The 25,098-nt window shown below is 42.7% G+C and overlaps 2 protein-coding genes across 5 annotated transcripts in view; both read right to left on the bottom strand.

Moving 5' to 3' along the window:
• Nucleotides 1-1,058: 1,058 nt before the first annotated feature.
• Nucleotides 1,059-1,634, bottom strand: LOC135490886 (protein PRQFV-amide-like). The gene has a single exon (XM_064776456.1). It carries the CDS (start codon nucleotides 1,632-1,634, stop codon nucleotides 1,059-1,061), a length of 576 nt encoding a protein of 191 aa, XP_064632526.1.
• Nucleotides 1,635-4,069: 2,435 nt separating this feature from the next.
• Nucleotides 4,070-25,098, bottom strand: part of LOC135490710 (trichohyalin-like) — a 45,400-nt gene continuing 24,371 nt past the window's right edge. For 2 of the 4 annotated variants that reach the window (XM_064776094.1, XM_064776095.1), the window contains exons 4-11: nucleotides 21,690-21,831; nucleotides 20,174-20,200; nucleotides 18,020-18,125; nucleotides 13,634-13,730; nucleotides 12,928-13,039; nucleotides 12,194-12,295; nucleotides 10,593-10,671; nucleotides 4,070-10,339 (exon numbers count right to left, since the gene is read on the bottom strand). In XM_064776094.1, coding sequence (XP_064632164.1) covers nucleotides 5,794-10,339; nucleotides 10,593-10,671; nucleotides 12,194-12,295; nucleotides 12,928-13,039; nucleotides 13,634-13,730; nucleotides 18,020-18,125; nucleotides 20,174-20,200; nucleotides 21,690-21,831 — 5,211 coding nt within the window. In that variant the 3' untranslated portion in view covers nucleotides 4,070-5,793. The remainder of the gene's footprint in view (nucleotides 10,340-10,592; nucleotides 10,672-12,193; nucleotides 12,296-12,927; nucleotides 13,040-13,633; nucleotides 13,731-18,019; nucleotides 18,126-20,173; nucleotides 20,201-21,689; nucleotides 21,832-25,098) is intronic. The other 2 variants (XM_064776097.1, XM_064776096.1) reach the window with 2 other exon arrangements.

Below are 25,098 nucleotides of genomic sequence, written 5' to 3'. Positions count from 1 at the left end.
GCGTTTTCTGAAAGGTTGTCATAACTATGACAGCACTGATAGTTCCGTTGAGTCTTTGCTATCGATTAACACAATTGAAAAATCTCTGAGTCTTTTGATATCCTTTCATGATGCGTTTCTTTGGCACAACGACGATAAATCACTAACAACGCGCAAGACGTTATAAATGGTTCATTTGGGTCCATTCCTTATAAACCTGGCAGTTCCATCATTTTGTTTTGTTTTTGTATCCGTTTGTAACATTCATTAAAACACTCATAGATGTTTGCGCTCATGACATTTGTCACAAAAAGTGCGTTCCGTGCGATTGAAAAGAAAAATATCTTTGTCCGAGATTTGTTTATTAAGTTGGAAGGTTCTATTCAGGGTGGATGTCCACAAAACGATGTCTGGTGCGCTTGGTGACAGTTTACAAACTCACTCTTGGGTTGAAAGTTTGATTTTTGGTCCAAAATTCTCGTAATTAGTTCAAATATTTGTCGTTTTGAATACAGATGAAGAGTCGGACGCGGCTCAGCACGGCAGTGCCGCCAATTTTGCCCCAATTAAATCAGCAGTTCTCAAAACGTGACGACTACTTTTCTATTACGTACGTCGATCTCTTTTCGTTCTTCTGGTTGGGGCTTTTTCCGACTGTCTATATTGGATCGTTCATAATTTCATGGACGCCCATTACATTAGTCAGTTACGATGGAAATATCCTTTTATATCCGAAATACGACGTTTTTCTCAAATTTGCGTTGTTTTTAGCTGAGGATTGTTCCAAAATATATCCTGTGATGCACTGGCAAAGGTAACATAAACACGTGCGTAACTACTGGACTCTACTTCGCCTGTAACGTCCATGTACACTAAAGTATCCGAAATAAGGCAAATGGTAGTACTAAATAGGCAAGAGTCAGAAAGTGGTACCTCGGCATACACGGACGAAAACAGCGTTGAGAAACACTACCAATGTACAATGAGTCAGTTGGGCTTATCACAGTGCACATGGGACAGGGCCAACATAAGCCAAGAAAAGCAACTGACTTACCGGTCATCGGCCTGCTAGTCAGTCCTTACTTTCCGATAAAGTTCCTGCTCACACGCTTCCCGAGAAACAGACGCCGTTTTTCCATTTCGTCTTCCATGTCTCCGAATTCCGTGTCGTCCAAATCCGCACGCTTGCCCAGGAAAAGCCTGCGCTTTTCTTCGTCAAAAGTGTCCATGTCTTCGTCGTCACCGTCGCGTTTCCCAAGGAAATATCTCCCGCGTTTGCCTAAGAAATATCGGCCACGTTTTCCCAAAAAGTGTGGTCCACGCTTCCCTAGGAAACTTGGCCGGCGTTTTCCTATGAAGCTGTGCCGGCGTTTTTCCTCGTCGATATCATCAGCACGTTTTCCTAAGAAACTAGGGCCTCGTTTGTCTTCATCCAACCCGTCCTCTAAAAAGTCATTATGGTCCAGATATTCCTGGACTCTCTTGACGAAATCATCATTGTTCAAAACAGACTTATCGTCCTCATTTTTTGTATCCGCCGAATCTCGCTTTCCGAGGAAGTTGCGGGCCCGTTTATCATTAGAATCCGCGTAAGCAGTGCTAACTAGACATGACCCAAGTATGAAACAAAATACTAATATGTCTTGCGACCTCATATCCGCCTGGTGTTGCGACTTGTGGCGTTGATCAGCGAGTTGGTAACTTTGGCCGCTTGCTTGGCTTGTGGTCCTCTTATACTGCAAACGGTCGAGTCCGAAAGACAAATGTAAATCCACAAACTACGCCAGTAATTGTCCCATTTCCCTTTTCAATGCTCTGTCACGTGGTCGCACTGAGCACAGGTGCGATTGGTCCCTTGCGTCGTCTGCTACCTGTAATGTGACGTCAGCGCGAGCACCAATCCTGATTGGTCAAGAGGGTTACGTCGATGAATGAGCCGCTGCAGTTTCTTGCTATCCAATATTTGTCGTCAATTAAATCGAATGTCACCGGCAGAATCAACCACGAACTCCGCGTGAAATGACACAATGGCGTCATCCAGCATCCCCGTGTGAAATAACAAACAACGTGGCTTTGTATCCGAGCGCGGTAGCGAGTCTCTTATGAAGCGAGTTATCGTAACATAAAATCGGTTAGCGATGCCGATAATTATTCAAAGAGGCAAATAGTAAGTAGTGTGGCAAGTTGGCGATGAAATCTGACTTGTTATAATGTTAGCTAATCCTCATTGATCGCACTGGCAGCTTTCAGTTCAAGTGCATTCTGATTGGCGCTGAATGGACGACGGGAGGGGAAAATGACCCGTTACGTTTGAGCTGAACAGAGCTGATGAAAGGACGACGGGAAGGTAAAACAACCCGTTACGCTTAAGCTTAACAAAGCTGATGAAAGGAAGACAGGCAGGCAGAGGCAGGCAGGGAAAACGGCCCGTTACGTTGGAACTGAACAAAGCTGATGAAAGGAAGACGGGCAGGCAGGCAGGGAAAACGGCCCGTTACGTTGGAACTGAACAAAGCTGATGAATGGAAGACGGGCACGCAGGCAGGCAGGGAAAACGGCCCGTTACGTTGGAACTGAACAAAGCTGATGAAAGGAAGACGGGCAGGCAGGCAGGCAGGGAAAACGGCCCGTTACGTTGGAACTGAACAAAGCTGATGAAAGGAAGACGGGCAGGCAGGCAGGGAAAACGGCCCGTTACGTTGGAACTGAACAAAGCTGATGAATGGAAGACGGGCACGCAGGCAGGCAGGGAAAACGGCCCGTTACGTTGGAACTGAACAAAGCTGATGAATGGAAGACGGGCAGGCAGGCAGGGAAAACGGCCCGTTACGTTGGAACTGAACAAAGCTGATGAATGGAAGACGGGCAGGCACGCAGGCAGGCAGGGAAAACGGCCCGTTACGTTGGAACTGAACAAAGCTGATGAAAGGAAGACGGGCAGGCAGGCAGGGAAAACGGCCCGTTACGTTGGAACTGAACAAAGCTGATGAATGGAAGACGGGCAGGCAGGCGGGCAGGCAGGGAAAACGGCCCGTTACGTTGGAACTGAACAAAGCTGATGAATGGAAGACGGGCAGGCAGGCGGGCAGGCAGGCAGGGAAAACGGCCCGTTACGTTGGAACTGAACAAAGCTGATCAATGGAAGACGGGAAGTTGTGTTGCGTTCAACCTTAACAAAGAAAGGAAGACTCTCAGTGATCATCGAAGAGTTGCTCAAATATGTGTGTAACGAAACTCCCAAGCCTTCAGATTGCTCCAGCAGGGCAAGATGATAAAGGCCTGCAGCTGTTGATATAATACATCAGAAACCCGACGCATTCGTTGTGATCTTGGCTGAGCAGCTTATATTAATGAGAAACACGAAAGGTTTTTTACTTGCTTGCAAGTGTGAAAAACTTTCCGAGTGTCTCACTCAGCATAAATCAATTTCTAATCCCAAAGAGTTGCTTTCCACATCCAATCGCCCCTAGTTAGTTAAAACGACTAGATATAATGCTTCAAGACCACTTAACCACTTAGGCTTTGCGTTAACCAATTGAGGTTTCAAGTTGGGAAGTGAGCAGGCAACCTCGTGGGACCAAATTATATACCCATCAAACTTTCTTCGCGATTTAAATTGACATTCAAAAGAATGTCGCCTGACCTTTTTACGAGATCAAAAGTTTTCGAATCGATACCAATAATTCTTGATTACCGACGAATTCCAGGGGTTCCGCCACCATAAGTTCCGTCTCATAAATTGTTGCAGGATGTCGTAACAGTGATCGAGTTATACATCGGAGCTCACGGCAGACGATGCTATTGATTGTAATCCAACCAGCAGCGCCGCCGACAACGCCTCTGTGATTAACTTGAACAACTGACGATAGTCTTGCGTACTGACAACATGTCTTTCGCCTCTGTCCTGTCACCATCAGAAGATGTGCCTTATCAGGGTGCGTATTCAGACGCTTGGCCATCTCCCCACCACGTGTTTGGGCGTGACATCGCAGAAAAGTCGTCTGGCCGGGCTCCAGGGAGTGCTAGTGACAAAACAAGAAACCACGAGTGATTGGTGCCGTGATGGAGGAATGAGCAAAAAACAGCCGAGTATCGTCATTATGTGAACACTTTATTTGTTGAAATATACTTGTTTGACTAGATTTGAATATACACAAAGTGGACCAGGAATAATTTAGGTTTAGGCAGTCACAACACGTAACTTATGTATTATAACAAAATGACACAATTTATATAGCTATGTTTTTAATTGGCAGAATATCTGACCATTGAAAAACTCAAAAAGTGTTATGCATTTTTTAGCATTTTGACCCCAGCCATATAGAAGACGTCATGATTTTGATACTCAGCATGGTCTTGTACTCAGGTACCGTACATATAGGTTACAGAAAAAATAGGTATTGTGCCTATATTTTTAATTTTCAAAACAATTCAAATATGCTCACACATGCCAAAAAATGAAAGTTGTTCTGTAAGTATACGCACATTGCATGCGCAGAGTTGCTATGTACTCGCGAACTCCATCAACAAGGTGCCTGTGTCTGGTGAGACGAGATGGAACCACTGTAACACCACCAATCAATTCATGTGGTGGCGAAACAGGACTTCAGATCATGTCAAGAATAGCTTTTGAGAGTATAAACTTATCAATGGTGGCATGTATGCATATTTCATATATTGCACAGAGGAGAGAGGCTTTATAATGACAGATGAGTTGAAATGATGACAGCAATTCATGTACAAATACTTATATGACAACACTTTACAAAGTTCATCGGATAGATATATATATTGTACAAATTGTTCCAGTATATTTACAAACTCATCTTGTTAAAAAGACTTAAAAATTTTCGTGACTAAATGATTATTTTTACAACCGTCGTGGATGCGTATTGGATTTTTGTAGTATTTCCACAAAATGATATTCTGACCTTACACCCAGCTTTACCATTCGCCTATTCGACACTCTCAGTGAGTGAAGTATCTACCAGGCCGCGATTATATAGGGCTCATGTGGTCACTTGTCATGTTTCACTTGTCACGAGTCAACTGACTCAGGTTTGAAAACACGACGTGAGTGTGAAAAGTGACATCGTGAATCGTATGTAGCCCGCTCTTTGGAAATGACTTGTTCGTTCTTCATGTCACGCATGAAAGGTGAACAGTGACACGTTACATGTGAGAATGGAACTCTATATAATCGCAGCCAATCAAGTATTTACACGTCAAAGAAGCATAAAGCCCGTTTAAAGCCATCACGAAAAGCCGACTAATTTTCCATTTTAAAAGCAAACTCCAACCCACAGGACTGAAGGCAAAACAACCAACCGTAGGACGATAATTTTGTCAATGCAAAATCAACGTCGGTATATGAAATCGATTGTTAACATCTGCAATCACGTATCTACTTGCAGAACATGTTATGTATCCCTCCAGTCCACTACAGGTCAACTACAATCCATTCTAACTACGACACATCATCTAAAACACATATTGCACAAATGTTTGGCCACATCAGAGGAACCAACTCCCCCGACCTGAGATCTTTCAAAAGTGTCAAAAAAGACCGCATGAACTTCCTGTTTAGCTAGTGATATATGGTTACAGTGGTGGGCCAATACGTAAACAATCTTACTCATTCCCTCTCAATAATGAAGTGACCTAGATAGCCCTGACGTCCAGTAGAAATGAAATCATCTTGCATTGGAGGATACCAATGACAAGGATACGCGATGGTTATACTACCCATCGCGTATACCAATAAAGCAAGCCAGGACAACTTCTTTCTAGAAAGATGGACATGGGTAAAATGGTCTACATATTCCACTCCTCCTCTTCACTGGTCTGTCTCATGTGGGGCGGACGTGAACTGGGCGATGTTTTCGCTGGTCTCAGATCTTCCAAAGGTGCATCCAAATTCATGGAAGGTTCACAAGACAAACCTACTGAATTCTCAACAACAATGTGCTCTTCGAGTTCCACAGGTTTCTTCCCATCACCGCCAGGAGGCAGGCCTGTTTCTTGTTCTGAACCATCTTCACAGTGGTCATCAGGAGGAAGGCTACTTATTGTCATTTGGTCCGTCTCATCACCCAGTGTGTCAAATTCATCCATTGGATAACGGATATCTTTGTTATTCTTCACCACAAAATCATTGTCTGTGTTGCTTAAAAACGTGTCATTGCGCCCAAGATTGTTACCTGGTTTCTCATCATTAAGTACGTTTTGTTCTGCCCGAGAAACATGAAAACCGCTTAAACGATTCACACCACTTGGGCCTGAATGGAAATCTAAAGGATTCTGAGTGAAAGACAAGTCAGATGAGTTTTGGAATTCCTCCCTCTCCGTTGAAATGGGTGAAGACGAATCAAACCTTTTCACAGCGGATTTTGGTTCAGAAAAACTACTATAGCCGTAACTCAAGTTTCTTAACTTTTCACTGCTGGTATCGGAGTCTTGACTGTATTGTTGCTGCGAGTGCCAAGGGAGTGGACCGCCCTTGAGAGCAAACTGCTCGAGTTCCCGGGGTGGTTTCTTCCACTGTATTCGTATCCCCTGCCCTTCCAAGGATCCAACAGTCTGCTGGTACAGTGTTGGCTTCTCTTTCGTTGGCTGTGACTGCGAATGTTCCACACCAAAAGGGGAAGACATATTAACCCGCGGATCTACATGCTCATTATCTGTGTCATGATCTAAAGACTCCCGGGATAATGAAGTTTGTTCAGTGTTAAAAGGAGGGGCCAAACGCTGTGGCTGCCGCAAAAACGTCGGATCGAGATACGGTCGCGCTGCACTAGGACCTGGAGGGCGCGCTTGCTCTGGGTCTGGTAGGTAAATACCTTGACGACCTGGTATGACTTTTTCAGGTGGAGGGTAACCAGGCTCAGGTCTATTTGCCAGTGGCCGCTCACCATATCCAGGCCGGTAAGCTTGAGAACCTGAATACTCCCTCTCACGCCTGTCCTCGTGTTCATAACCACCAAATGACATTGCACCAAAGGATCTCTCGCGCTCTAAACCTAAATCAAATGACCGCTCCCTGCGCCTTGCCTGGCCCATGTAAGGTCTATCATACTGACTCTCTCTCGGCAAGCTATCCCTCCTCCCATACTCAGCGCGTTTATCATAAGGCGCATTATGTTCAGGATTCCATCGGTAACCAGGAGGTCCGTAGCTATGCGGCCGATCTCGATCTGAATATGGATTCCGATCACGATTTTTCTCTCCATACGGATCATAACTCTGCTCGGTATAACCCTTTTCTCGACTATATTCATGGTAGTCTTGTTCGCGTGTTTTGTCTAAATGGTCGTCCTCTCCCCTTGTCTCATGGAACCTTCTCTCCTGCTTATGATCTTTGTATTCCCGCTCATGCCTTTTACCCAGATTATCTCTATCTCGCCCCTTCTCAATTAACTTTTGTTCTCCTTTCTTTTTTAATTCTTGTTCACGATTGTATTCGAAAAACTCCCGTTCTCTTTTTTCAAAATCTTTTTCCCGATCCTTTTCAATGTCACGATCAAGGGTTTTATCTCCTTCTTGCTCACGACTCCTGTCGGCTTCTCTCTCCTGCCTTTTTTCCTTGTACTCTCTAGGCTTATCAATAAACTCCTTCATAGGTAAATCTCTATCGTAATACTTATCCAAGTAGCGTCTTTCGTGTGAATTATCACGTTCAAGATACGGCCGTCGTGAGTATTCCTGTTCCGGGAACCACCTGCGGTACTCCTTTTCAGAGTAATACCTGCCACGCACTGGCTCAAAGTCTCTATCACAGTAACGCCGACCTTCAACCCGATCACCTGCAACGGACCTTGATCCAGAGTCATCTCGTTCTCGACCATGCCGTATCATGTGATCAGACTCATACCCGCGAAGGTCCGCAGCATGTGACACATTCTTCTCCTTGTCTAATGGAATACGCCAGTTTGATTCTAAGCTGTCATCGTACCACGCCTGGTCTCGGTCAGGCTCATATTCTTCACGAGCAGTTCGTATGCTGTACTCAGAATGTATGTCCCTTGGAAGTTTTGTTCTGACATTACCATGTTCCTTCGTAGAACTCACACTATACTCAGAATGTGGGTCACGTTTCATGTAGTACCTTTCTTCATAATCGTCAGGCAGTCCACGAGTGAACGAATAGTTTCTAGGGAGGGTGTGCATTCCGTCATGGCGGTCAATACCGGGCATTCCCCTCGGTAATGACCGCACACGTGGCTCATAATAGTCCAACAGCCGCAAATCTCGTATCTGAGGTGGATATTCCATGTTATAATTATCATACCTAGAAGGCCGTTGACGAACTCCAGGCGAGGACTCCAACATGAGGTTACTAACAGACGGAGCTTTGTGCTTTAGACTAATACCATGTTGTTTTTTCTTCATAAGAGACGCGTCAGAACCAGCGCGACTTAACTTTTTATACGGAGCATGGCGGGTACTACGATGAGGCGCATCCTCTAACGATGCGCTATCCGGATTCGCATCATTGATACCCTCTATCGACCCATACATATACGTTTGCGCACCCTCGTCATGATGTAAGTGATCACTCGAAGAATGCATTGGAAATATATTTTTAACATGATCTTTTGGCGAAAGCACCATTCTCGCAGGATCATCTCCCTGTTGGTCAAGATTCATTCGGATCGTCCCCGACATGACCTTTGTGACCTTGATCTCACCACTAATGTCTGTTTGTGTGCTCTGAGTCGTTTGTGAACTGACCGATGTGCGACGTTTGCGATTCAATGAGCCGGGATCAAAATCTTCGCGATCGAACGAAGCGTTGTTATCACTCCAAGAATCCTCCTGCGTCATGCGGCGTATTAATTTATGTGGGTCCCTGTCGTCTGCTAGATCTTCCATTGATGGCGGCAACCCGCTATCAACTTCAGAGGTCGGTGTCTTTTTACGACGAGACTCTCTCTCCTCTTTGGATGCTTGTCGCTCCTTCTTACCGCGGTGATGAGGACCCCCAGAGTTTCCATTGGCCACTTCACTCGCTACAGACATCTGGATTTCCTCCTCTTTAACCTCAATGGGCTGCCTTGGTTTGACTGGTGAGAGATCTTTCTTAATTCTTTCTGCTGGTTTCTCATCTTCTAAGTGGGCTTTTTCTTGAGATTTTTCGTGATGGACCTTCTCAGAATGTTTGTCATGTTTAGCTTTCTTCTTCTCATGATGCTTTTGATTATGATGATTTTTATGGGAGCTTTCGCCATTTTGAACCACATGCTGGCCATTTTGATGCACTTCTTTCTCTCTGTGGGGCAAATCTTCAAATTTTTCTTCACGACTTTCGTTTCTTGTGACTTTCTCATGTGACGTTTCAGCATGTTTCTCAACATGCTTCTGCTCTTTTCTCCCTTTTTTATGATCTTCTTTCTCAGGCGAAAGGACCGGCTCATTCTCAACTGAAGACTTCTTATCAAAGTGAGTCTTTCTCTCGACTTTATGAATAGAGTCTTGATTCTGGGCCTGTATTGCATCATTCTGTTCCCGAGATGGTGAAGACTTCTTCTGTTCTTGTGGGGACACTCTCCGAGCAACAGGTGATTGTTCCTCTGTTTCTTCAGGATGTTCGACTTGCTTCATAATCGGTGTAGAGCGATCAGACGGCCCTTCGTCCTGCGGCAGTGCTTCCTCAAAACTCTCAGTACGGGACCATTCTGCGGATTTCTTTCGCCGATGTTCCGTCTCATCGTTTGAATGCTTCTCTGCATTCTTAGCCTCATGCTTCGCCTTGGCTTCTTTAGCTATTACTGCTGCCTCCTTTAGTTTGATTTCTTCTGCTATTTTCTCCTTTTCTTCCTTACGCTCCCTCCTTTTCTCTTCCCTACTCTCATGCTTTCTGTCATCTGCATGCTCTTTTCGTTTCTTCTTCTTCTCCTCTATCTGTTCATCTTTCATGTCCTTTGAGATCTGCTCCATCTCTTTCCGATCAAGAGACTTCGTCCCATCCCGTTTTGCTTTCTTCTCCTCCCGTTCCTTCCGTAGTTTCCTCCTATCCAAACTTCGGGTCTTTTCATCACCGTCACCATCAACCTTGAGACGGTCACGTTTTTTAACCTTGTCCCCTTGCGTGCTTCCTTTGTCACCTTTCTCGTCGAGAGCAAGGTTTTGTCTCGATCTCGACTTTCGTTTCTCCTTTTTACGTTCTTCTTCGTGATCTTTATTTTTAGCACTTCCCCCTTCTTCTGTGGGTTTGGCCTCCGACTTCCCATCAATCAACGGCGTGGCGTTGACCAATCGGATTGCCGGTGGTTCATTTTCATCATTTTTGGCTATGGCAAGGTCTGGGTGTTCGTGATGGTGGTGATTGATGGCGTCGGTGGAGGCATATTTTTTGTCAGATCTGAAACAAAGTTGATATATTTTAGGAATCAACACAATGTGGTTGGGAAGTGATGTTCATCCAAATCATCCTGCCCAATCAAAGGTTTGAATTCACTTGGTTTTGTCCGATGTAGATGCATTATCAGCCAAACCCCAAACACCAACGACTACCGTCAACAAGTTTACAAGAACCGTCCATTAATATCAACGTTTGGAAGAAGGAAGGGTGTAAAGGGCTTCTTCTAAAGAACCTTCTTCTACATCATACTTACTTCTTCTGTTTGCGTTTCCCTCTTGGAGATTTACCCGTGTCAGTCTTCTCTGGCATAGGTAGCTGGTCTGGGACTGGGGCTGCAGTGACAAAAGAAAAGGAACTATATAGAGAACACTCAGCAAACAAGAGCAAGAGGTCCCATTTGTTCTCTTTGCTCCATGGTGGAATGTTACAGGCCTCATGATAAGGGCCCTAGCTCCCAAGGTTGGATTCCTAGGCTACACACCTGAAAACTGTGATAACGAGGCGTTGCTAGCTGCAATATAAGAAGTAGAATGGAGCCCCGGTGAAACCATTCGGGGCCGGCGATTCTTGGTCGTCATAGCGGGTGGTCGCCGACGGTGGTTCCAACGTACGTGTTCGTATACATTTGGCGATGTGTTCCTTTTCACAGCTTTGCAAGCTCTATCCGTTCATCGCACCGCTGCGTGTAGGTTAGCAGTCGATATAAAGATGGAACTAGTGAAGAAATACATTGCATTGACAGCACGTTGGAAGGGCAATTGTGTTCGTACATTGTCAACAATATAACGCTATGCCAGAGAACCCATTGAAAACAAAGTTGATAGTTTTGCAAGGGGAGTTCCTTGTAATTGATGCCGGTGTAACATCTGTGGTTGTTCCCCATGTTTCAGTGTTTCCAAACAATAGGCAGCTAGAGAGACCATGACTTTTCAATAGGGGGGATACACAGAAAAACTCGTCAATCTATTTTTGAGCGTTCCCAAACAATGAGGGGACACACTCAAAAACAGAAACACTCAAAAACATTACACCGGGCATTAGGAATAATGCTTGATGGGTCATCAGCCGAAGCAAACCATGCTTAACCTTGTTTCCTTTGCTTTAGGTGAACGAGCAGGAATGGCATAGGAGGATACAACTCACACTGTCACTGGCTCATGAAATGAAGCGATCGTGAGCGAGGTAGCAGAAGTTATAGTATGGCAAGGCACATGTGAGGGTTTTGAAGAAGGTGTGACCAGGAGATGAATGATGCAGGATGCTTTTGGAAAAAAATTGAATAAGCCATTGAGGTTGAGAAATGGAGTCCTTTGAATGACAAGAAGAAGAGTGCCAGAACATTCTAGGAGGGTAGAGTTAGTGAGGAATGACAACAATGGTAAGACAGAACTTCAGGATGTTGTATTCATTCCTAAGACACATACAGGCAGGGAAGCATTTGTATCATTTGGGAACTGAGCATGCGGCGCACGACTAGATGTTTTAGTTTCAAACTACAAGGAGGTACAACACTTATATTGTCCTTGCTCCACGTAACCTTATGTACATGCATATGGGGATTGTGACATTTAAGGGAGAAATGTATTTGGTTTGAATCTATGACAGAAAAACGAGATGTCTTTCAAGAAATCAAACAATTACCATAAGCTGACAATTCCACAACAGAGGTTTAAAAAGCACTGAAGAAGGTTCAGAAGCAGACGTCTTGGTCATTTTGCAAAAAAACCCTCAGGGGTGGTTTGGCTTGGCATAAAAAGTCTAAAAGCTTTAGGGGTGTACTGCAAATAATGACAAAAGCTTGGAAGCACTTTTGCACAAAAAAAGACAATCAGGCATGGTAAGACTACCACGTACCTTCTCTGGCTACGGGGGAAGGTGATGTTCCTTGGTTTTGAAAGGTTGGGGTTGGGGTGCTCTCATGGGCAGAGAGATCTTCGAGCGGTTCACGTGCCTCATCTGCATGAGTAGAATGCGATTAACTTCTTTTTTTGGATTTATCGAGACCAATTACCAATTAAACAGATTGAGCATTGCCTGGTAACTAGAACTGATTCTGTACTTTCAGCTTTCATAAAAAATGTCACAGTTTTAACAGAACATACTAAATGATTTGCACTATCTCAGCAAGATAAGCCTTAACATAAAAAGAAAAAGTGTATTATGTGAGGCAAAGTTGAGGGGTAGAAGACACTACTCCAGAAAAACCAAAACTGACAGCGAAGTGTATTGTGCAGAAGAAAGAAGATAAGACCACGGAAAGTTGTTGCCAAGATAAGTTCGAAGCATAGCATTTAGGCGACAGGCCTATCAATAGCAACCGTCAAGTTGTGGCAAAAGGCTTCAAGACTATTAGTAAACACCTTTTTTAGCATTACTAAAACCAATGACAGGGGAAGACAGGACAAGACACGTTTCACCATAAGATGCGAAGCCCTAATGTACTCGTCAAAAGGACAGTTGTGTATGAAGTCTTCCACAGACATTTAACTTCATTTCCAGCAGTCACAACGTCGTTTCTGCCCACTACATTCTCAACAAAGTATGTTAACTCTGACCAGTGTTATACAGGTGGTGCCTCTAATACAAACCTTGTTGCTGCGGCTGTTCGATGGGTTTGATGAGAAGACGTAATTCCCGGCTTGATGTTGCTAATGTGACAATCTGCATGTGGGTTAAGGAGGTCACATCTACGCCGTTCATCTGAAAATGAAAAGAGGACTTTTGAGCTTGTCGGCGTAGAATGGGCCACTAGTTTCTGTAGAGGAACTGTGGCTTTTGTAACTACTCAAAGAGTGCATCGCCTGAGCTTAACCAGACTGGGTTCCAAACCCCTCACTTTAAGCATTATTACTATCGATCCGAACGACAATGGCATGGCAAAGAGTTACCAGTGAACCAAATGACTTCAGAAGATAACAATTTATCACCTTTCAACGATGCGGCAACTGTTATAAAACAATTGATAGACACCCAATGCCAGCAAAATACGACTACATCATTGTTAATTAGTTTGTTGTGCGGTTGTTTAACGGGGATGGTACCGTACTGGCCTTGGCCAGAGAAAAGACAAGGATACAGTTATTTGTCCTTTTTAGGAGCAATGATTCATTTTCATTCCAGCCAAAAAGACACTCATTGGCCATTAAAAGAAGCCACTTTTACAAAGCAGTCACCAGCTGGATTAAATTTGCAGTCTTGGTCAAAGTGGCATGTATTCCATTTCATTTTGTTGTACTATGAAATCCAGGGATCAGGTCGCTTTCAGGTCTTTGGCCAGGAATGGAATAAACTTACCCTAACAACTAAATCTCCATTTTTGAGTCCTACTTTCTCTGCCGGAGATCCAGGATCCACATTTGAAACCATTGGGTTCATCCCGTAGTCTGTACCACTAGAGAAAGAAGAAGAAATGAAATGGTATTTAGGAGGGGCAATGCATGTAAGATGGATTTCAAGGATGACAAGCAGAACATGAATGGTGATCCCAGTGCTACAAATGACTTGTGGAATGGCTGTCATTGAGGTGACTACAAAACGGCTCTTCCACTGCTTTTGCATGATGTATATTTCGTAACAGTGTCCTCCTCATCCTTTCTATTGACAGAGGAAAGCTGGCAGTACAGCAGCCTTTTTGCACACATACTTTGACTACAGCTGTATACCATGATAGCCATCAGCTACACATAAACCATCTTCTAATTTTGTACTTGACATAGTACTTGTACTTGAAAGGTCGCCTACAACGTACTTGACCAGTTACTGGAACAAGTCTAACTCAATGCAGTTACTAGCCTGTATAAAAAGTACATGCAACATCCAACATGCAAATTCATGACATCATACATCGGACTACCATAGCTTCTACCATAGACTATCAGAGACTCTACTCTAGACATTACCATAGAAACTTCTCTAGACATTACCATAGAAACTTCTCAGTAAAGATGACCATGTCATTTTCAAGGTTCTTTGGGGCGTTCAGGATACAACAGCCAAATCGACCATTGCTTTTCTTAGTCTTGCTGACTTGTTCGGACAGTGAGGACTAGGATCGGACAGCCACATTTGTAGACCCCTGTGGTCTTCTTTGATGCAGTCAGGGTCGAACACCCCAACTGTTAACCATGGCCTCCTTGGTCCTCTCTGAGACAATGAGGATGCAGCCCAATCATTTGATAATGGCCTTAAATCCTTACTGACAAGCCAGCTACCAAGACAACCAGTTTAGCATGTTAACCAGACATCCAACAAAGGCTAGCATGTCACTGCCAAGACGAAGCAATGATTATTCCCTAAAGGCGACTTGCTTCCTCATTTAGTGCTAATTTTGCCTCGACCAAAGTCGACTGATGTTGCCCTTTGGGATAGTATGTGTGGATAGTGTACTCAGTCATGATGCAGACATGGTTGTTTACTTGCTTTCTTCAGGCTGACATCTCTGCTGGTGAACAAGCGTCAAGACCAGAACCGCATACACTAACAGATGTTGACAAGGCAAAGCACTCATATATTCACAGATATTCTTTTTGACCCCCTCTAACTAAGGTCAACACGTCAACAGCATCTCCTAATAGACAATGCACGATCATCAATCAAACAATTACATGGTAGCTTCTCTTCTATTACATTAAAATGAACTCATGCGGGAGCAATGCAGCCAACATCCCAAAGCTCATTTGGGTAAGTATGATTCTGGTAAATAGGATATCCATAGGGATGGGCTTTATTTGGAACCATACAATTTGAGCACTCAAACTACCATAAACGGTTATCCACTTTGTACTTCATATGTGGTATATAAGCTGGTGCCAGTTATGGCTTCCTCCTATCAACAGTAAGGACAGCCAATCTGTCAAAGCAGACGACCATATGATACGAACTGGGCTAACAGATCTAAGGAGATGAGCAATGGATCCCTGTCAGTCAAAGAATCAGAAACTCACATGGGTGAATAGAGTCCAACAGTGGAGGAGAGGATAAAATAGTTTCAAGTCAGCTCTGGAAATTTCAAGGCCAACCTGCAAATATCTGAACTGCAAATCAAATATGCTTTTCATGAATCCATCTATTGCATGAGAAACCATTCTTTACATTGCACTTATCATTAATTAATGGCTTAAAATGTTGGAATATGCTATGAGATTGTATGCAGTGAGTGAAACTTAGATGATGGTAATGCTGTGCCTCAAGTTATCTACATCAGGAGAAATTGGTGGTATCATTCGGAGGAAGCTGCAATGTTTCTTGAACAACTCAGAGCTGTCCCACATTTCTGCTTGCATGGCCTACATGTAACACCAGGAACCTTGTTGGAGAGGGCAAGGGAAGGCCTGACTTGCTGTTAGTTTAACCAAAGTTTAACGATCATACACAACACAGATGACGCACAAATAGCACTGAAAGTATATGGCAATATTTCCGTTTGAATGCTAGCTCAGTGTCCACTCTTCACCAACTAGCCGCCCCAACTCAACAGTCCAACCCTTCCAGGAGCACAGATGCCACCAATAGACACAGAAACAGGAAGAATATATCAAGAATGGATCATATACATTCGTAAGTCGACATCTCTTCACACTAGGTTGAATTCCTTCTCTGTATCGATCCGAGCAAGGGCTTTCCAAATCCTCAACAAGATATACACTTGACTCCCGCAAGGTTTCCATAGTTATTGCTTCAGTATGCAATGTTATTCAATGTGAAGCCAAGTGGAGAATTCCTATTCATTTTGGAAGCCGTTGTATGGTAGAATGGTGATGTTTAAGGCCACTTGGCAAGATGTTACAGATGAACTTGTATTGAAGACTCAAAGTGGGTTATCACACCACTTGAATAAAACAGACCAGAGTTCGATTCAATTAAACTCATGTACTTCAATCATTCCTAGAGTTCTTACCCATTTGGTTTATGGCTGTGTAATTATATCGTATGCATTGAGATTGTTTCATGTCTTCAAAGACCCCAGCAGCCTACAAGAGGAGGCTGAGTATAGTAAGCCTGTCATTCTCTCCTTGATCCCCACAATGGCTACAGGTGGTAAAATGTATTATTAGGCTACCTGGAGGAGTCATACGTTGCCACACGGCAGCAATTCCAAGTCTTTCAGTCCCTGCTTAACCTTTTGATCGATCTTAAGTAGCAGTGATTGCACCTATCAGCAAGGTCAAGCCTATCCATCTTCTACAGATGTTAACATCAAGCAACGAGCAACACTACTGATCGCCACTGCAGACTTTGCCTGAATGATTGATGCGGAATGTGACTTTTCTTCTGGTCTGTACAAAGGCAACGACCAGGGATACCGGTTGAACATGCTGAACAAGGAAATTGTCTCAAAGGTGAATTAAGGTGATCACCATTATCTTCGAATGCCCGAATCACTTAGCCAAGCAATGTTTACCAATGAGGAGATATCTTCAATATTACGGGGGTTGTTGATGACAAAAGTCCCCTTCCATTCATAAGACGTTTCATATAACTTCAGAAATCTAATTGAGGTATATCAAGTTCTCATCATCGTATAAGAGGAAAGTCCATTAAAATTGTATGAGTGGAGTTCCATTGCACTGACGGCAATATCACTCAGGAGTACCACCTTTGAAATACACCATCCCTTTATTTCTGTTGGAAGTTATTGGGTGCAGGAGAATGATAGTTACAATATACTTTAAAAACACGCACTTTACAAATAACCGAGCATTTCAGATTTGACAAGCTATTTACAACTTTGGAAATAAATTGAAAGCTTTCCTCCGGCAGCTACGTTGAGTTATGAGGCTCTTTTAATTCGATTAAGCGCCGCAACTTAAGAGTCGTCATAGTCATTATCTAACCTCTGCCTAACATGTCCAAGAAGGATCTCCAAAAAACGTCACACCCCTGCCGTGCACCATTGATATATCAGTGTGCTGAATATTCCTTAACATAAGAGCAGTTTCATTTAATCATGTGTATGTACACTAACTATTTTTCACATTGCCAGTCTCTCAAGGCCGTTTGTTTCATAAAAGATGTGTTACACCACATTACGCACATTGATAAAGTGTCTTATTCTAGACTCGGCGGAGACTCACCACAGCAACAGAATGAATGTGATAGTATTCAGTGTAAAATATGGGACGTCTTGTATCGTAAATTCTGTGTTAATGTTGCTCATTGGATTAAGTGACATCATCAGAAAGACGTGAAGTGCATTGGTGTAATGAAAACTGTCACATTGGGGCTGTATCGGTTTAGTGGACCACCACAAGGAAAGGTACATGAGATCACCAGGTTCATGGCGGACAAGGAAAGGTACATGAGATCACCAGGTTCATGGCGGACAAGGAAGATGTTAGAGTGTGTCAAGATTACACCCTATAACATGAACTCTAAACTATACTGTCACGTTAGGGGCTTGACATTTCGGGTAAGTCTGCGTAATACATGGCTTTGATCAGAATATCGATGTTTGTCAGATGAACCCTATTGGGTATACAGTTCTGCAATAACTGGAGACTGAGGTTGCAGCCTCATGATGTAGTGTTTGGCCTTCACGTTGGTCTTATTCAAATACGTTTTTCTCAAAATGATCAGGATGTCAGTTCGAATCCTCTTAGTCTGAAGTGACATTATCTTAGAGTTCTTGTGTCATCATACCAGTTGACTAATAACATGGCGATCCGAACTGTAAACACCTACCCCCTGATGCTGCATCCCAACCAGCCGTCTGGGTCGGCTTTCACTGTCATGGACTTGAGGTTCTCTACGGCACGTGCACCCTTCATGCTCGGTGGAGCTGACCGTGCTGCAAAGATATAAACATGCATCATGTTAGAAAGGACATCGAAGTGGGTCGGAACGCTTGGCAGCAAAAGATGACCAACACAGATGAAGCAAGGGCGCCAAGAGCTGAAATACAAAAGTATCTGCATACGAGAGTAGCTGGCAAAAGACTTTTTTTAACAATTAGTAGAACATTTGGAAGTAAGCAACCATCATTTTTAATAATTCAAAACAATTGGTAAGTGACATTCCACTTCAAATCTCAGAGGATCAGAGGGATAAAAGCGAATACACACTAAGTGAAGCATTACAAATGAATTCTGACAAAGATGATGGAGTTTAAGTGAAACAACAAATATTAATATGGGCCTAATTTCACAAGGGGCATCCAAAGTGACCCATGAACATCATCAGCAATATATAGTTGAATGTTACGAATGTCTATTGGGCAAGCTAAATGGTTGTGTTAATCGACTATTAAACAAGAGATTGCTCTCCACTTTATACAAGGTCAAAGTGATCGCCAATGGACACGACCTTGCAACAAGGGTAAAGGGAACTCAAGGCTGAACAGCATCAACTGTTGAGACAGCCAATTCAAGTCCTAGGTCAGGAAGCCATTCACAGCATTAGGCGATGAAAATGATACCCAAGTTGTACAAGCTGACCAAACTGCCAATAACCAGCACATACTATAACCCAACACTAGATTACAACTACATATTAATGGCTTCATGGCTCTCCCTGGTCCTGCTGATGACAACCCGATGACGTGTATTGTCCTTTTGATGAACGGAGGGTAGTGCTACAGACTGCATTGGTTTGGGTGGTTTCATGGCCAGAGTTGTGGAGCAGCTGCCAATGGGTTATGATGAAGCCAAAATGTTTACAAATTTCAATTTCACATCATCAACTGCACTCATCAGATTTTCCAATTCAGTTCCCTTAATCCATGATATAAAAAAATGCGTTATCAGCGATTTAAGATTGAATTTTGTTGAGAAAGATCAATATCAAGGAGTCGTCAATTAGACTGACAACCAAACTGAATTTCGATAAGATTTTAATTTTTGAATCAAATTGGATGGCTCGCCTGTTAAAACAACACAACAACCAACTTAATTTATTCGGAAATTGAAAATTAGTCATGTTTGGAGAAAAATATTAAAACCAATCTCCGGACCTATCAGTCATATTTGCTAAGTCTCTTTCCCCCACCCTGAGAGCTACATCGGATGTCTCAACCTTTCGCAGCTCAAGACCCTTCTTTTCAATAGAGCTCACCAGCGCCGGTGAACATTTGTTTCAAGTGATACAGGCGCTTTACAAATAACAATTTATTATTATTATTATTAAGTCTGACGCAATTCACATCCAAAAAACCAAAGTGCTTCTTCTCATACAAAGCAAGAAGAAAAACTCAAATATCTAACTTTCATTTAGCATATTGAGCTACAAGAGACCATTAACAAGACGTAACAACACGAACAAAACATTTACAATGGGATGTCCTTGAAACAATAAAAAAACAACATAATGGGATGGAATTAGGGATCAGCATACTGTTAACACAGACAGTTTTAAAACAATGGTAGAAATTACCTGAAATTCAACAAAGGGGTTGATGATAGTTAACTGCTTTAGAAGAATGGAGAAAGATACAACCCTATAGAACTCATGCCCAACCATGTTCAAAATACCAGTAAATTGTCTTTAGAAGAGCAGCAGATGTGATTTTGGTCAAGTCTCACCACCCATTCTGTTATGTCTTTAAGTGATGGACTGTATGAATCTATCAGAGGAAAAGGCAATCATACGTTTAGCGCTTTTCTGTCCAACTAACCGCATTCTCCCATTCACAAGCAGGCAACCCCGACTACATATCGAACTGAACACATTCAGAAGTGATAAGTAGGGGGTTAATTGTAGTTAGGGATACATTAAGAGCTGTAAGAGGAAGGAAAGATTGCTGATTGCTTGAAAAGAAGGAGTCTGAACATAACAAATGCACGGCCTGAAGTCGAAGAGGGAGCATAAACATAACTAAGTAACAGCCAAAGAAATTCTTACCATTAAAGTTTTCGCACCATCCTTCTGCTGTGAAAATAAACATGGACAGTGAAAACAAAATGAATGACAGACGGATGTAAGATGGACGAGACAGACAGGACAGAAATAGCCAAACTTATAAGTAGAAAGTGCAAGTTGTACTAAATCTACGAATAAGATCAGTTTCTAATATAACTGAACCGAAAACATTTATTGAATTGATGAGGAACCCGTTCTTAACTCCACACCCAGTGAAAGCCGCGAACAACCTGATCCAGAATCAGTCGATATCATCCCATGTTGACAATATCCTGCGTTGGTATACTTGTCACTATCAGCCTGTCAGCACTGAACGGATTCCATCAACAAGTTTCAGTTATTGGACAATTGTTCTTCTCAAAGGAAAGCAGCGCAACATTAGAACTCGCCAGTAAAACAGCCCCAAGACGTAATGAGGGATTTGCCATAAGAAGCATTATTCATTAGTTTGAAAATGTACACAAGGTGAACTTTTGAGTGTGAAAAACTTGCAAGTCTCAGCTGCCTTGCATTCTGTTCATTATTGGATTTCATGAAGTGATCAAGAGCCTCAGCTTGACTGAGAACACCAATTTCGCCAACACCCCAAAGCGTGGAGTGAGACAGCAAACACTCAGAGAGTCCATGATGTTTCCAATTGGTCATTCTAGTTTTTTGCCCACAATCTATGTCCAGGCAAACCGTTGGGTCTTCTTTTATGGTTATCAGTCTGTCTCCTTTGATTCCATATCTCCGTCACAAATGAAGAGCCTGGTTGACTTTTGTGAGGTGAGGGACTACCTGGTTTTGTTCATCAACTAGTTTGCAACGTCCCACGACGAAAGTGACAACATGAATCAGTTCGTAACATGAGCCATCAGGGACATCCACTAAGAAAAACTCTCCCTCACCGCACCTCAAGCAAACTTATCGTGGCCACTAATCAACCAAAAGATTCACCCTCAACAACTACACCTACCATAATCAATACGCCTCAAGGTTGTTGGCTCCGTGAGGAAGTAAATTTGATTTGCACTACAAATGAGAGGAAACTGGACTCTCCTTTGGCGATATTGATACTCCATCACAGAGGTGACCTTGACAAGCTTTCCAAGACTAGCAACGACAGCTGCCAGATTGTGAGTGGCTGACAAATCGCTGTCTATGACCGTAAGAAAGATACGTTGGCGGCGTGTACAGTGAGAGCAGGGATATCTTTCATCCTAACGGCTGAATAGGCCCGCGTCCTACTAGCCATAACGGCAAAGAGCCGGTTGGAAAAGTCTGCTCCAATGAGCCAGCCCAGGAGAAGTCTAGCCAAGAAATGAGATAGAAATTTACAACCATGCCCTAAAATCAAACGACATGAAGATCGGCCACCTTGGGGAAAAGAGGAGGCCATACCCATTATATCAAAGAATATCGTGAGAAAATATTGGAAAATTGTAAATTTGGTGACCTGGATTGGTTTCTAAGAAGAAGAAGGAAGAGTTTGATAAATTCCTTTTACAATACTTACTTGGCATTTTGTGTATTAATGACGATGTCACAAACATGACAATCCGGCCGGCCGTTTTGATGGTGTATGCTGCCTCGTCGTGAGTGATGGCCCGAAAACTAACATCGTTTACTTTAAGGATTCTATCGCCTACTTGAAGACCCTGCAGAGAGAAAACAAGAAAACATTATCAGTAATTATTAGAGGAGAAATTCACTTGGTGGTGGATCGTGTCAGAAAATAAAATATGCAAGATCTCGCCCATCAGGAGAACAAACCCTTATCGCATCGAAATGACAGTCAATTAGACTTAGCGGCAAAATTAGTCGTGGTGGGCCCATAACGCAGATCCGTAGATCAAAACTACGTTCTGCTACCATGTAACAAACCGCTTGTACTAGGTGATGGACATTAAAGAGATGTGATAAACCATCATTTGATACCCAAGAAGCCATTTACCTCTCCAGGGCCATAAGATCTTATCCTCCGATCGGACTGACCGCACCTGAGACAAACACTCAGGAATCGATTCTTGCTCATGAAAACCTCTCAAAACGGGTCAAGTGAATTCTAAAACCAAGGTTTCAATGTACATGAAGAGAATGCAGTAAAGAACTACATGTATCAGGTAAGGTACATTCAGTGCAGTCTGTATTAACAGATGCCGTATGCTACCAATATTTGGATGACTGACATCATCAGTTTCGAAAAAAACCTTGTTTCTTCTGTACGTTTCCTCGCAAAGTCAAATACCTCTCTCAATCTTCACTCCAAGATCACTCATATCTGTAATGGGTCCAATTAAGCAAGCAGGTAGCAAGTGCAGTCCATATAATAATGTTTACACTGAAGTATTTACGATATTGTACTTGCCAAGGCAGATTAATAGATTTCAAATACAAAAACCCCCTCGAAGTGTATCAAATGAATCAAGGTCTGAGGTGGAATGCAGGCAACAGGTTCAGGATCCTAGAATCATGTGTTTCCACTTCATCTTCTTTGCCGATGCCATTACAAAATCTCTATACTATTGTATGAGATGTAGGTTAATCTATGACAGATTTGAACCAATTAATTAACTCAAGGTTTTTTTATCGGCAGATCACAAGAAAATTATCTTACATTACCATGGTTACGGCTGAGGACATATGGATGGTTTGTCAAGAACATTATTCGAACTGGGATGAGATTGGAAGATGTGGAATCCCACAAATAGATCTAATCTCACTCATTATGAGTCTCCCTCAAGAAATACTCAAAATATATTGAGATCGTGCAAGTGGTCGAGACCTTCAATAAGTAAAGAGGTACTAGTAGTAGAGTACCAAAGAAGTTGGGGAAAGCCTTTATCGAAGGTATCGATGTCCATGGCAGTGCTAATGGGTGAGACAAGAGTTGTGGTGCATGAAGCTAACAATGTGTTAAAGCCAAGATAGTCTATTTCACTCCAGGGAAAGCCTTTATCGAATGTATCGATGTCCACGCAGTGCTAATGGGTGAGACAAGAGTTGTGGTGCACGAAGCTGACAACGTGTTAAAGCCAAGATTGTCTATTTCACTCCAGCGCAAAATGAATTCCTTGCCAAAATGCAGTTGGACAAGTCAAGGTGAACACACACTGTAACCGATCACCAGCAAGCTTCAACCGTTCCCCGCTGCTGCCAACAAATGATGCATTCCGTAGAAGGTAATGTATACAACATTTAGCTAATGACTTTGTCTTTTTATATCACCAGCGATTGCTCATTAGAGGTAAAGAGATATTGCAACAACAATATCTTTCCTCTAAATATAAACAATATGATTATTACACTTGGTGGCTGTTGTTTCCAGCATGTGACTGTAAGTTACACTGTGTAGCAGTATGATTATTACACTTGGTGGCTGTTGTTTCCAGCATGTGACTGTAAGTTACACTGTGTAGCAGTATGATTATTACACTTGGTGGCTGTTGTTTCCAGCATGTGACTGTAAGTTACACTGTGTAGCAGTATGATTATTACACTTGGTGGCTGTTGTTTCCAGCATGTGACTGTAAGTTACACTGTGTAGCAGTATGATTATTACACTTGGTGGCTGTTGTTTTCCAGCATGTGACTGTAAGTTATACTGTGTAGCAGTTTGATTATTACACTTGGTGGCTGTTGTTTTCCAGCATGTGACTGTAAGTTACACTGTGCAGCTGTCGCTGCTGAATACAGAGAAGCCGCTGTTTTAAAGTCATCAGCAAACACTTTCCATGGCCTACCATATCAAGATCTGGTTCTCCAAACACCTTGCACTTGCTTCAGAAAAAGAGTTACAAGAGCGATAGCTCCATATGTTGACTCTCTTCAAGACTTTTGAATTGCTTATATTTCACTGCTGTAAGCCTGCTGCTCTAAAATCTGATCTAATCTTAAACTGCCTAAGCCTGGACAATTCTAAAGGTGAGCTAAAAGGAAAATCAATAGCAATCAACAGCAGTTGGCTCAAGCAGCTTTCAGTGATCTTCAAATGGCATAATGCCATCAATGCTTTGGTGCGCCTCCAAGAACTCATGAAGCAGTCCACCAAGTTCCATGTTTTTGAACAGGAATGAACACGGGTGATCTTTTCAAAAGATCTGTTATCTGGACAGAGCAGTGTGAGGAGCAATGTCAGGGATGACATATCACTTCTCAGAAGATGCTATCTCAGTTAATCAAATAAAAATAAACTCTCAGAGTATGAATCTATTTGTCACCATAATCACCCCATCAATCACAGACTTGGCTTTACTTTTCAAGGTGAACGGTAGAAATCATGGGGAAGACATTTCATTATCTTCTGAATTTCTCCAAAATGATGACAAAATCTAGCAAGCATGCAATGGAGTTCTTACTTTCTGTTACACATTCATCATATCAGTTACCATGTAGAAAGAAACTGGTGAATGATTACAAGGATTTAATCAAAACTGGTGTCTTAGCCTCTAATTTAATGTTATTTATTCAACAAATCTCTGCAGATAGAGTTGTAAATCAGTTTAAGCACATTTCAGGTCGAAAATAAGGAGAAACAAAGATGCTCACTCAGGGAGCAACTTCTAATCGTAAATATGTCAGGTACGATTCACATGAACCTTTAAATCGACCTAAGGTACAACAGCAGGAGTAATTGAGTACACAAGTTACTGATCAGTTTCCTGCTGGAACTTTAAATTAAAGGATGCGAATCAATCTACTAGGGTTACTATAGGAAGAAGGTTTGTCTTTACAGCACGTTGGTTACTGAGGAGAGATAACGCACTATCAAAGCAGCATAGAAGAAGGATTTCTATAGGAAGAAGGTGAGTCTTTACGTTGGTTACTGAGAAAACGTACCATCAAAACGCAGAATAGAATATGGCATGGAAGCAAACCTGCCCAGGGCATGGTCGACAGCAGAGATAAGGATGAGCACAAACTGA

This window comes from Lineus longissimus, chromosome 7 (assembly GCF_910592395.1).
Source record: "Lineus longissimus chromosome 7, tnLinLong1.2, whole genome shotgun sequence".
Classification (NCBI taxonomy): Eukaryota; Metazoa; Nemertea; class Pilidiophora; order Heteronemertea; family Lineidae; genus Lineus; species Lineus longissimus.
Note: the sequence above shows the minus strand (reverse complement) of the source record. Positions and strands in the feature narration are given on the sequence as shown.